The 12,681-nt window shown below is 46.4% G+C and overlaps 1 protein-coding gene across 5 annotated transcripts in view; it reads left to right on the forward strand.

Moving 5' to 3' along the window:
• LOC114879692 (dedicator of cytokinesis protein 3) overlaps positions 1-12,603 on the forward strand; it is a 30,138-nt gene extending 17,535 nt beyond the window's left edge. The window contains exons 5-19 of one of the 5 annotated variants that reach the window (XM_046290051.1): positions 5,025-5,109; positions 5,625-6,107; positions 6,183-6,482; positions 6,545-6,749; positions 6,810-6,992; positions 7,066-8,791; positions 8,864-8,881; positions 8,974-9,136; positions 9,209-9,646; positions 9,719-9,860; positions 9,932-10,607; positions 10,710-11,071; positions 11,139-11,279; positions 11,340-11,482; positions 11,604-12,603. In XM_046290051.1, the coding sequence (XP_046146007.1) occupies positions 5,025-5,109; positions 5,625-6,107; positions 6,183-6,482; positions 6,545-6,749; positions 6,810-6,992; positions 7,066-8,791; positions 8,864-8,881; positions 8,974-9,136; positions 9,209-9,646; positions 9,719-9,860; positions 9,932-10,607; positions 10,710-11,071; positions 11,139-11,279; positions 11,340-11,482; positions 11,604-11,771 (5,233 nt within the window). In that variant the 3' untranslated portion in view covers positions 11,772-12,603. Of the gene's footprint in view, positions 1-5,024; positions 5,110-5,624; positions 6,108-6,182; positions 6,483-6,544; positions 6,750-6,809; positions 6,993-7,065; positions 8,792-8,863; positions 8,882-8,973; positions 9,137-9,208; positions 9,647-9,718; positions 9,861-9,931; positions 10,608-10,709; positions 11,072-11,138; positions 11,483-11,603 lie in introns of all 5 variants that reach the window. The other 4 variants (XM_046290049.1, XM_046290050.1, XM_029194880.2 and 1 more) reach the window with 4 other exon arrangements.
• The last annotated feature ends 78 nt before the right edge of the window (positions 12,604-12,681 follow it).

Consider the following 12,681-nt stretch of genomic DNA (forward strand, 5'->3'; position numbering starts at 1 on the left):
TCAAGCGTGGGGGCGACTCTATCAGGTGCGTACAGTCGCCTGCCTTTAGAAATCAGCGTAACCACGATTCCTCTCGAATCGGGTTCGCTGCATCGTCTTCCTCTTCGTCGTCGACTTCCGGTTCGTTCGTTTCAACAGATGTTCTCATAACGCGTCTGGTTCCGTGACTTTTTGTCCCTTGAGCGTCGTTCGAGCACAGGGCGTCGAGACGCAGAACCGCAGGCGTTATTCCCCGAAGACGGTTGCCTTGGAATTCCTCCAGTTACCCTCCACGATCGACTCGAAGTAATTTCGATACGAAAGCAACTCGCTTCGCGGGTTCGCTTCGACTTTGAATTTTCAATTCGTATCGTGTGTCTGGAAAGAGCAACCCGTAGCCACTGCATCAGAAATGAGCGAGAGGAGTCGCTTCTTTCTCTGTCCATGGAGCTCAAGGTTTTCAGCTCGGTGAATACGCGGTAACCATGCCGGGAACCTGTTCCCCCTGTGAGAGAAGGCTCTTTAAAGTCTCTCCTCGTGCGTCCTACCCTTTCGGCCTCCTTTCTCCGTCGATTCTTCGATTTTGACTTTGCTAGTAAGATCACGGTATTACTAAACTCCATTGACTAATATATTCCCTGTAAAATGACGCCACACAGTTTCTTAGTATCTTGTACAACCACATTTTTCCTCGTTTTCAATCTACAGAAATTATGCTGGACATGCTTGACGTCACCGACGTTATCCGGTTTTTTGATTAAAATAATCTTGTCCCTTGAAGGAACAGACTGTTTACATAATCCATCGTCAACGGAATCCGAAGTAATATCTAGAAAACCTTTCACGGTTTGTTCTCGTGTGCGTGTAAATAACGGTTCTGCAGACTGACCGCGTGCTTGATTTCTCTGACGCCATCTTTTCTTCGCTGCTCCGGCATTATTCACGGAACGAGATGACAGTTTCAACCGGGCGGAATGGAAGCGTCGCGTCGAGGAGAAATAAATCATTGCGCGTGCATATTTCATTTATTTAATTACCGTTTGCCAGTGGTGGTTAAGTTGCTTCCCGGTTAGCCACGTATCGAGCAAACGGCAACATTTATTATTCGTGCGATGGTAATTATTATTATTTCTAATGAGCGTGCCTCGCGGCTCCACCTCGCGTGCACTGCCCTCTACGTCTCCCTTTCTTCCATTTCCCCTCTTTCTTTGTTCTTCCTTTGCCCTCCCGTTCCTCGTTCGAGTAACGCGGTGGTGCTACGGGACACAAAACTCCCGGCTGCATAACCGCGTCCGAGTCCTCTCTTTCAGGGTTTCCCAATCGTTACGATTCTCCGAACCAACTGCAGCTACGAAGCGGATTCGTTTTACTGGCAAACAAACGTGGTTCTAAATATAAACCGCGGTCATTAAGAGCTTGAAATTAATTCCTCCAGACTGGAGATGTTCAAGAGAGCTCCGAGATGATATAGGTTACGACAAACGAGGATGGATACGGATTAGAATTTATTCTTCTAAATCTTGGACGCATCTATTGTTTTATTTAAAGCGATATCGAGAGGTCGTACACCTTTTACTCCAAGTATCGCTACTGGCTTGACCGCTTGCTCTTGAATAATTACAACAGCGTCGGAGAGGACGAGGCTGGATTGCTAAGTAGGATAAGGAGTCTCGTGAAAATAGAAGAAACAAAGGTATCGGCGCTTTCCTTAAAGGGTGTGGGGCATTCTCAGTCACGTGTCGAAAGGGAACAAAAGCACGGTGGTTGGGAAACGCTGCTTCTATTCCCCGTAAGGTTATTCTCTTTCTTTTTGCCTTCTCCACGGCGTAGCACGGTGCCCGGCGTTGTTCTACTCGAGCCCAGGGCTGTACGATGAGAGAGGTAGCTGGGGTCGCAAGGGGAAAAACCGCTTAGGTAGGGGGGCGGTTTGATGGTTACGGCTACCGACCACGCTGCTACCTCGGTGAAAGAAATTTAATGAATGGCACCGATCGTCGAACTTAATAAAGCTTTAGTTCGTCGGGATTCGCATGGTTAAAAAGTGCCATTTCTATGGCGCGCGATTCGAAACTTGCTTCCAATAAGAATCCAATAAGAAAAGAAAAAGAAAAATCTGTCCACGATAAGCTGTCGGACGCGTTCAATGAGACTCCAGTTTTAGCCCGGAGTCCATTAGCGAGGAAAAACTGAAAGGTTCGCGGCTAATCACGCTTAATCGCGCGTCATTTGATCTAATTGAGATCGTGGGGGCTAGGGGATTTGGCCCTGACATCTATTACTACTAACCACCGACCATCACCAGTGTGCTATCTTCTCCGTTCTGCTCTGCGACTGCAACTGCACTCCCGAGAGTGCAACGACGAGTCTCCCGTCGATGTTGCCGAGGATATACGTGCACGTACCTTGACCATTGTGTGCGTGTACCCTCGGGCAAAGCAGACCCGACGTTCGTCTTCCCACGAACCCTTCGCTATACGTATACCAGTCTCGTTACTCGTTCCGGGATCAGGAAACACTCCTATTAAGGCCGTTTTACACGGTCGCGCGCGAAACACGCTTGCGTAAAAACGAAATTCAAAGGATTTTTCTTGCGTCTTATACTGATGTAACGATCTTTCATTTTGGATTTAAGCCTTCCAGCTATTTTAATTAGAAACTGAAAGATTCTTTGTAATTTAATGAATTATTAAAGTTAATCCAATTAACTTGCAAAGAGCAGCGTAGCAGAACGGTACGAAGCGAACGGAGGTTAATAATTGATTGTCAGTTTGAAACAGATACTGGAGTCCGCAGCAGCTCCGGCGTAATTACAGCGTTTAAAGCTACCGAATGGTTACCGAACTCCACGAGGAATATCTTGGAGCTGAGAAGTCTCGGAGGAACCGGAGGAATCCTTCGTTATCGTCCGCTCGAAACTCTCCCTTTCGGGGCTATAAATTTTTCCAATTGCTCGAAAGCTTGGAAACATTCGGTCCGGATAAATCATTCGAAACTTGGACTATCTTGGAGTCGTTGGACCAAGTTCGGGTAGTTTTCAAGCCTCGTTAGATCCTCCAGGTTGATTTTAATAATTTATGGAAGTTGAAACTTGGTCCGGACTGTTCGTTCGCTTTGGAAGCTCCATTTATGCGGTTTGAATATTTCAAATTATTAAAAGAGAAGTGGTAGGGTTAATTAAGATACACAGGTACCATTGGTGTTCCGGATGACCTCGGTGACCATTCGTTTGAAACTTGGTGGAATTGTTCAGAAAGGTGCGAAAAGTAATTAGAATGAATTTCAACTTTGGCAATTAGCACATTCTTGAGATATTTCTTGCACAAGTATTCAGATACATGGAAACTTTCCGTCTCTTCTTTTCATGGTAATCCAAGTTTCAAGATGCCATTCCGGTTTTCCCTCGGCTAGAGTATTAAATTATGAATTTCATGTTGGTTCTCCGAATTCCACGCGGTACCACTGAAATATTAACGGACGAAAGTGGTTTCCCATGGTAAATCGACTTTCGGAGGTGTTGCACGGGCATTGCCCGAACGAATTCGTCATCCGCAGGGGATGAGGTTGGAGGAAAGAAAGGATGGAAAAAGAAGGATGGAAGGCTGAAACTCGTCTCCCGTTTCTTCGTCGAGGTTGCTCGTTCGTGGTGAACCGAACGTCCCCGGCCAGCGAATATATCCGATATCTTTGGAATGGGACATAGGTCCCAACCACGCGGCGGACATTGCCTGTACCTGTCTCCACGCATCGAACTCTGCCTGCTCACCTGCATTCCATCAACTGGGGCCCGAGGGGGGACCTCTGAAGATTCTCAGGACCGTACGCGTCGACGAATCCCGCAAACATCTTCGAAAACTGCATGAAAATCGTCGAGATTCATTAATTATTGCATCCAGAGTATCGTTAGGGACTTAGTTTCATCTGTATCATTTTCGAAATGCAATTATTCTAAAAATCATTTGTACCAGTACGCTTTTAAACCAGTGTAAGCAGATTAAGGGTACGGCCCTTCGTGATGAGTTCGCGAGGGCGTAGGACGATACATGGAATCAGCTTGATCAGCGACGTAGAAGTGTGCAAAGGGAGAAGAGAATGTAGCGGTGGATGAGACAAAGCGAGAAGCAAATACGACGATCCTTCTCTCCAGTACCACTTAATTTTCGTGGTCCGCCCAAAATCCACTTGGAAATCCACGGTTTACGGCCGGCCGTGTTTTCGAGGCGAACGTTAATTATCGCTTAACAGCCATTGCTTCTCTCCGCGCTCTTCTACCAGGAAATCTCCGGTTGCTCGTTGGCGCGAGAAAAAAAATTAATCGATCGTTCACGTGGCAGGTTAATTTCACGCTTTGATGTAGATCCAGTGACGATAAATAGCTAGTTAGCGAAACTCGTCGAGACATAAAAGTATTAATTATGCATCGGAATTCAATTTCTCGATCCTTGGGTGCCAAGTTGGGAAATTTTTCTCGATTCGATCTCGATTGACCCGGCCATCGATATTCGAGGCGAAGCGATCGTTAGGGTTGACAGAAGAATCGTGAACCGGAGAGTCATCGAAGGATGATCTAATTAAGCAAGGCTTTGCATCAGTTTCTGAAGTTTACTTCTGAAGTGGCCGAGCTCCTACTTAACTTCCCATGACCCCGGACGACCGCATGCCATAGGGCCGACGTGTTCTCGAACGCATCGGGGCCCTACAGGCCCGGCTACTCGCCAGGGTCCTCGCGTGGCCCCTTCACCTCGCAGGAATGCAGCTACAACGCTTTCCCTCTTGCCTTCGCTTCCCCTCGCTCTGCTTCGCCACGCGTTTCTCCGCCTATATCCCTGAATTTGCATCGATATTTCCACTTTTTTTTTCAAAAAAATCAATTGTAAATGGATAATCGATTAGATCGCGGCAATCGGTGGACTGCCTTGAGAAATAATATTCGTTTTATTCCTTCCATTCACCGCTGATATTTTGCTACCTTTAACATTTTCAAAAGTTCAGAGCTACTTTTTATAGATAAAATGAAATCTAATCTTGCACCATTTTTAATGTTTCAGAAAGTTGGGCCTGGACCTGGTGCCTCGTCAGGGTGCCCATATGGTGGACCCGGATACCATGTCGGTCGTCGAACTTTATCACGTGGTAATTAGAATAATACAAGATAACGATTCGAAGTAATAAGCAAAGCTCGATTCTGTACGAGTCGATACGAGTCGACATCGAGGGAAAAGGGAGAAAGTAGTGGAAGAGTCGTGTATCGAGGAGAGCTGAATATGTTGAAGGGATAGAAAGAGCACTTTAGCGGATACTTGACCGTGCCTGGGATCGCTGAAGCTCATTGAAATTCTAGCTGGAGTGCTGACCATTTCGAATACTCGGCAAGAATTGAAACGAAGTCGGTCTGAAGGGTGTATTCGACGCACGAACGAGCGACATGAAATTTTTATTACGCTGAAAATTTTGATATCTCCGTGAACCGTGAACAAAAGCAAAACACGTTTCTCTTCTTATTTTAAAAATTAATAAATTGTCGAATTTTTAAGGAAATATTTTTAAATCTCTCGCGTATCGAGATTTCAGAATATTTTTTATTAAAAATACATTTACCATCGAAAGAATCGTTTCTAAAGGTAACTTTCCTTCCGACCAATGCTCAGCTTTGGTTTCGATCGAAATTTCAGCACGTGCAGAGCGCGGAGAATTCACAGGGTGCTTCGGCTCGTGGTACGCTCAGGCGGAAGGAGCACAAAAAGGTGTTAACGCATCACCTGTACTTCTGCATGAGAGATTTCGGGCATTCGATCGGCGAGGACACCGAGATATATTTCTCTTTGTACGACGCGAAGAGGAACGAATATCTGAGCGAGCGTTTCCTGGTGCGGATCTCGAAGGAGGGTTTCTCGAGCTTCATCGAGAAGATACACAGCAACTGTACGATTTTCACTGATCTCGGTAACGCTGACCTCAGCAGGGATCTGTACATGGTGGCACACGTGATGCGATGCGGGAGAATGCTGTATTCCGATTCCGGCAAGAACAAAGCTGGAACCGCAACTTACAGGAGACCCCACGGCGTCGCGGTGCTCTCCCTCGCCGAAGCCACCCAGGATCACACCGAGGAACTCGAGATGACGTTCAAGGTTCCATTTACTCGTTCCGAAGTACAACGATTATTTTACGTTTACGGTGTTTCCTAAAATCATCCATCGTTCCAGGTATGCCAAGGCGAGGAGAAGGAGTTTCATCAGCTGCACGAGCAGATCATCCGCAACAACAAGTGTTCCCCGCTTCCTGGTCAGCCGAATTACGGGATAGTGGTTTCCTTGCGAGTTCTTCACGGCGAACTGAGCCAGGTGCGAGAAGAGAATCCTTTGCTCTTCAAGAATATCTGTCTGACGAAGAAGCTCGGCTTCTCCGACGTGATCATGCCGGGCGACGTGCGGAACGATTTGTACCTGAAACTAGAGCGCGGGGAGTTCGAGAGGGGTGGAAAATCGACGGGGAAGAATATCGAGGTATAATGTTCGCTATAGATCATTTTGTATAAGAGATAACAATACGTACGATGTTTCGTTAGGTGACAATCTTGGTGTTGGACGCGGATGGCCAGCCTCTGGAGGGTTGCTTGTTTGGCGCTGCCGGGACGGAGGACAGTTCTGAATACCAAAGCTTAATCATATATCACCATAACAGTCCGTCGTGGGCGGAGACTGTTCGACTGGCGATACCTATAGACAAGTTTTACGGAAGTCACGTTCGTTTCGAGTTCCGACACTGTTCCAGTAAGTAGTAAAGCGATTCCGCTTTGGTCGCAAGATTTCTCACACGTTCTGCGTCTTCAGCACGCGAGAAGACCGACAAGAAGTTGTTCGCCTTCGCTTTCGTGCGTCTCATGGAACCCGGAGGAGCCACTCTTCAGGATGGTCCTCACGAGTTGTATATCTATAAATGCGAAGACCGATCGAAGTTGGATTCGTTGAGTTATCTAACTTTGCCCAGCAGTGCTCGGGAACCAAACGCAACGGGTAACACTTGGCTACATTAATTATTCTCTGAAAATTCGGAGAATTTTCCAATATTCCTTTCGCGGTTTCTCAGGAACGCCAGCGTTTTCGAGATCTCCAAAGGAGGCTGTATTCGTGCACACGTTGTTGTGCAGTACAAAGTTAACGCAGAACGTTGATCTTCTAAGTCTACTTCAGTGGAAGGCGCATCCGGAACGGATCTCAGAGGCTCTCGGTCGTGTACTGCGACTAGACGGCGAGGAGTTGGTGAAATTCCTGCAGGATATCTTGGACGCGCTCTTCTCCATGTTCCATACGGAGGACGGGAATTCTACAGCTCATTCGGGCTTAGTTTTCCAAGTGTTGGTCTCCATTTTTAGCCTTCTCGAGGATTCCAAGTTCGAGCATTTCAAACCCGTGATGGACGCTTACATATCCGGCCACTTCGCCGCTGCCTTGGTGTACAAGGGTCTTCTGAGCAGCGTGCAGCACTGCGCCGATTGGGTGACAGCGGCAGAGAAGCAAGAGCCCATCATCAAATGCTTCCGTTCTCTGGAATACATCTTCAAGTTCATCAGACAGAGTCGTCTGTTGTTCGCCAGAGCGACTGCCGGTCAATACGAGGACAGCTTCAAACGAGATCTGTACTGCGTGTTCGCGGCGTTGAATAAAATGTTGGGCATCCCTTACGAAATGGTTCTTAACTCTCAGATGGCTTTACTGTACTCGATCTCGCCAGTGTTCGAGCAGTTGGTTGCTGTGTTACCTGTCCTGGAGGTGGCCAAGCTCACCTGCACGATGCTAGACTCCGTGCCACGCGAACCACCTTTGCCATTAACTCAAGCCAAGCTGACGGCCATCAAGAATTTGACCACGTCCTCGTTATTCCGCGAGGACGACGAGAGCAGAAATCTCCTGCTGGTAACCATGTGCAGACACCTGAGGATTCATCTGATCAGACGCGAAGAGCTTCGCTCCTGCACCGAGATCTTCGGCGAGATACTCAGTTTCCTGCACAAACGAGGTCGAGACACCAATAAAGTGAACAATTGCATCCAGCACGACGTCGAAACGCTCTGTCTCTCGATCCTCGACGTTTTAATACAGACCATACTGATCGTCATCAACACCAGTGGTCCTGTGCTGGGATGTCTAGTCGCTTGTCTGATAGGACTGCTTCAGCTTCTCGACGAGTACCATTATTCCCGGCTGTGGGAAGAGCTCGCTCACGCTGGCGAACGAAAACCCCTGAAGGATTTTCTTCTTAGAGTGTACCTGGTCCTTCGCGACCTCGTCAGACAGGAAGTGTTCCCACCGGACTGGCTGGTAATCAGAATGCAAGCGAATAACGTTATCCTGAAGTCTCTTCAGGAGCTCGCGCAGCCTTTGGCCTTTCGCTTCTCCGGCGACTACTTCGATTCGCAACTCTGGTCGACTTACTTCAACCTGGCTGTAGCTTATCTCACTCAGCCGTCCCTGCAGCTGGAGCAATTCTCCGAAGTGAAACGCGAGAAGATCGTCGAGAAGTATGGAGACATGAGAGTATTCATGGGCTTCCAGATACTCTCCATGTGGACTCAGTTGGCTGAGAGGAAGTTAGAGTTCATTCCTGGAATGGTGGGTCCTTTCCTGGAGGTCACCTTGGTTCCCGAGAGCGAACTTCGAAAGGCTACCTTGCATATCTTCTTTGATATGATGGAATGCGAGCAACGGGCTAGAGGTAGCTTCAAAACCGTGGAATCGGAATTGATAGACAAATTAGATATCTTGATCAGCGAGAACAAGGGTGACGACGAGTACAGACAGTTGTTCAACACTATGTGAGTATAGTTAAATCATTTTGTTAAGAATCAGCGTTTAGTATAATTGAATTTTATTTCATGCCGCGTTAGGGAGCATCTTAGTGCTGTGTAAGTTCCTGGTCTTGATTAAAGGATTCAAATTCATTTCCTAGACTGCACGAATCAAGAAAGTTCATTATGTATTCTGCTTTCGTCCATAGATTATTGGATAGAGTGCAGTCGGAAGATCCAACCTGGAAGGAGAGCGGAACAGCTTTCATCACGTCGATCACCCGTTTGCTGGAAAGACTCCTGGATTACAGAAGCGTTATTCAGGGAGACGAGAATCGCGACAAGCGAATGTCGTGTACCGTTAATTTACTGGTGAGCTGATAAACAGTTGTACAAAAGCCTACGACTCGATTCATTTTAATAAGCTTCCTGTTTTACCCGCAGAACTTTTACAAAAATGAATTCAATAGAAAGGAAATGTACCTGCGCTATATTTACAAATTGCACGACCTACATCTGGCAGCAGAAAACTACACCGAAGCTGGATTCACCATGAAGTTATACGCTGATCAACTGGGTTGGGGTTCGACGATCTTGCCCCCGGATCATTCTCATCCCCAACAGCCAGAATGGCAGAGAAAAGAGGTGCTCTATCACAAGATAATTCATTATTTGGATCGGGGCAAGTGCTGGGAGAAGGGTATACCCTTGTGCAAGGAACTGGCGGTGCTATACGAGACGAGGTTGTACGATTACGCGAAACTGAGCCACGTACTGAAATTGCAAGCCAAGTTCCTCGATAATATACTGACGCAGCTTCGGCCCGAACCTGAATACTTTAGAGTAGGCTTCTATGGTCTTAGTTTTCCTCTCTTCGTTAGGGTAAGTGCTGTGGAAAAGAAAATGTCTTATAAAATTTTCCTAGGATCTACAAGAAATTTTCTCGTTTCACAGAATAAGCTGTTTATATATCGTGGTTTAGAGTACGAGAGAATAGGAGCATTCACGCAGCGACTGCAGACTGAATTTCCAAGCGCACAAATATTAATGAAGAACTCTCCCCCCGATGAGAGTATTCTTACATCCGAGGGCCAATGTAAGAGCCTAAAATTTTATTACTCTGAGTGTAATGGTGTTAATTCTTTGCCTTTCAATTCGATGCTTCAGATATACAAATCTGCAACGTGAAACCGATCCCAGAAGAAAGTAGCCTAGCCTGTAGGGGAGCGGAAGTACCGGAGCGTGTGGTCGCTTTCTACTTGGTGAACGACGTCCGGAAGTTCATCTTCGATCGGCCGCTACACAGGGGCCCGGTCGATCGCGAGAACGAATTCAAATCACTCTGGATCGAGAGAACTACCCTGACCACCGAGGCGAAACTACCCGGTATACTCAGGTGGTTCGAGGTAATCGAAAAAAGATCCGAACTGCTGGCTCCTGTACAATACGCCTGCGAGACAATGCAGAGCGTGGAGAGAGAACTGAGGAGACTGGTCGCACAATACACTGCCGAACCTCATCGAAACATTAATCCCTTTAGTATGAGACTCCAGGGCATCATCGACGCGAACGTGATGGGCGGAATCACGAAATACCAGGAAGCTTTCCTTACTCCAGAATTCGCTAGACAGAATCCGGACATGGTGCCGCACGTGAACAGGCTGAAGGGGTTGATTCTGGATCAAATGAGCGTGCTGGAGGCTGGACTTAATTTACACGGTCAAATTGCACCCGCTGGGGTGCAGCCACTTCACAAAAGACTGAACGAGAGATTCACGCAGCTAAAGCAAGGCCTGGGTCCATTGGCCAGGCAACGAACTATTCATCACGATAGCATCGTCAAGTAAGCTCTTGATATATGACCTGGATGAATACTAGAATAAACACTGACAAGTGTTCTTTCATCCATCAGGATATTACGGTACTTGGCCTTGTTATTTTCTAGTTCACCATTACCTCCGTTACCCACTAACGAGAAGCAACGTCCAGCCACGTTGGAGACAGCTGGTTCCAGATACTCCCACGCAGACAGCGACGGTCTACCCGAGGACGAAGGTTTTTATACAAAAGTGGACGGTGGTCCACCACCTATCCCGCAACGAGAAGTACGGCCTCGTTCTGTAGGCTATGGTACCACTCCACCAAGACCCACGCACCAGAGATCTCTCAGCAAACCGTTAAGTCCAAAGCTACCACTTAGACATTCTCTGCCAACGCCCACCGACGGTGTAGATCAAACTGGTTTAAGAACTTCCTGGAGCGAACCTGGCCCTGAACCAGCTCCACCACTGCCACCCAGGGGTTGCAGTAAGTGTGCTTCCAGATGATCATTGCTTTGGGTAAACGTAAATGCATCGAAGCTTTCACGTTTCAGCCCCAGATAAGAGAGACTCGAACACGAGTACCATCGTGCCACCAGCGCCTCCAAAACGTTTAGCGTACAAACGTAACACCGAGTGGAGCACCGACGACGATTCGGAAGCGCAAAACGAGCCGAACGATCTTCGCGATAGCGGTATATCAACTGCCAGTTTATTGGACTTCCAATCGCATCTGACCAATTTAAACAACTTAGGTTACGAGGACTTTGAGCCACGATCGAGATGCAACGATATCATGAACATTTCACCGCCATCAGTAATCAACGCGCTAAACGTTTCCACGAGTAATTTTGCTAGCGGTATGTTCCAGGGCTCGCATTCTCTACCGGGTCAGGAGGTAATCATGTTTCTGCGATATTTTAGATGGTTCCAGTAATCAAGAGTCTGATGATAGCACAGTGGTAGCACTTGATAGTTTTGAGAATTGATTACGTTTATTCAATTTATTGAACTTTCAGGTGAGTCCACCGCCGATACCACCCAAGGCGCATCAGGACACTCCATCGGCACCGTCGACTTTGGAACGAGTTTCGAATCGTACACAGTTACACGGCCATTCCGAGAATTACTCGGTGCCGAAGCTCCAGACGTTGTCCATGGCGTCTGACACGGAAAGCACTGTGTAACATCGATGAATCTCCTAGTCTTAGCGATTAATCGTGATGTGCGTGTGCCACAGTCGAGCAGATCCGATTTTAGAATCGTACGTAACACCGAAGCTTCTATCACGTTACTAACCATTCAATCCTATTGGATTTGCACAACGGGGTCTCTGACATTTGCACATCATCCTAACGTATATACATTAATATACATAAGAAAATCCTGCAATAATCGAACTGAAGTCTTCTAATTGCGTAACTCGACATGTCTGAAACATCTAGTGATGGGCATTCATTTTGCAATTGAAAACCTTCGAATACTTAAATAAACGTAATTACTGGACGAGTCTTGGAAGTCTTCAAGTATTAATAATTCCTGAAAATGAAGGATACGAATCTTTGTTGCATCAAATTCTATGAAGATAATATGAAAATGAAAACTCTTTGAACGAAGAAGTAATGTTAGTATTATTAAGTAGTATTATTATATGATTTATAGTATTATTTTATAGTATTATCTTTCTTATTGAAACGCTGATATGGTAAACGACTCTCAAGACTTTCCATGCTTTTGGAAACTTATAATTTCACTTAATTGTAAGTGAATCATTAATTAGTAGCCCATCACTGATCGCACCCCTCACCTGTGTATAACGTACCTTAGTAGAGGCAGTATCGAAACGCTGAGAACCATCAAGACATGTCGTATGACACATCTGGTAGCTCTTTGCGTTCAACTCGATACTATTACGATGACTTTATGTTAAAGACGACGATCTTCCGAATACTAACCTAACTATATTTTGTAATTTATTTATATTTTCGATGAAAATAAAAGTAATTTTTATCAACGAGACTGGTGCAGCCCTGCGCGAACATCATCGTATCATCGTCACAAGTAAAGAAAATGAGAAGAAAAATAAAAAGCAGGATG

The sequence above is a fragment of the Osmia bicornis genome, chromosome 2 (assembly GCF_907164935.1).
Source record: "Osmia bicornis bicornis chromosome 2, iOsmBic2.1, whole genome shotgun sequence".
Taxonomy (NCBI): Eukaryota; Metazoa; Arthropoda; class Insecta; order Hymenoptera; family Megachilidae; genus Osmia; species Osmia bicornis.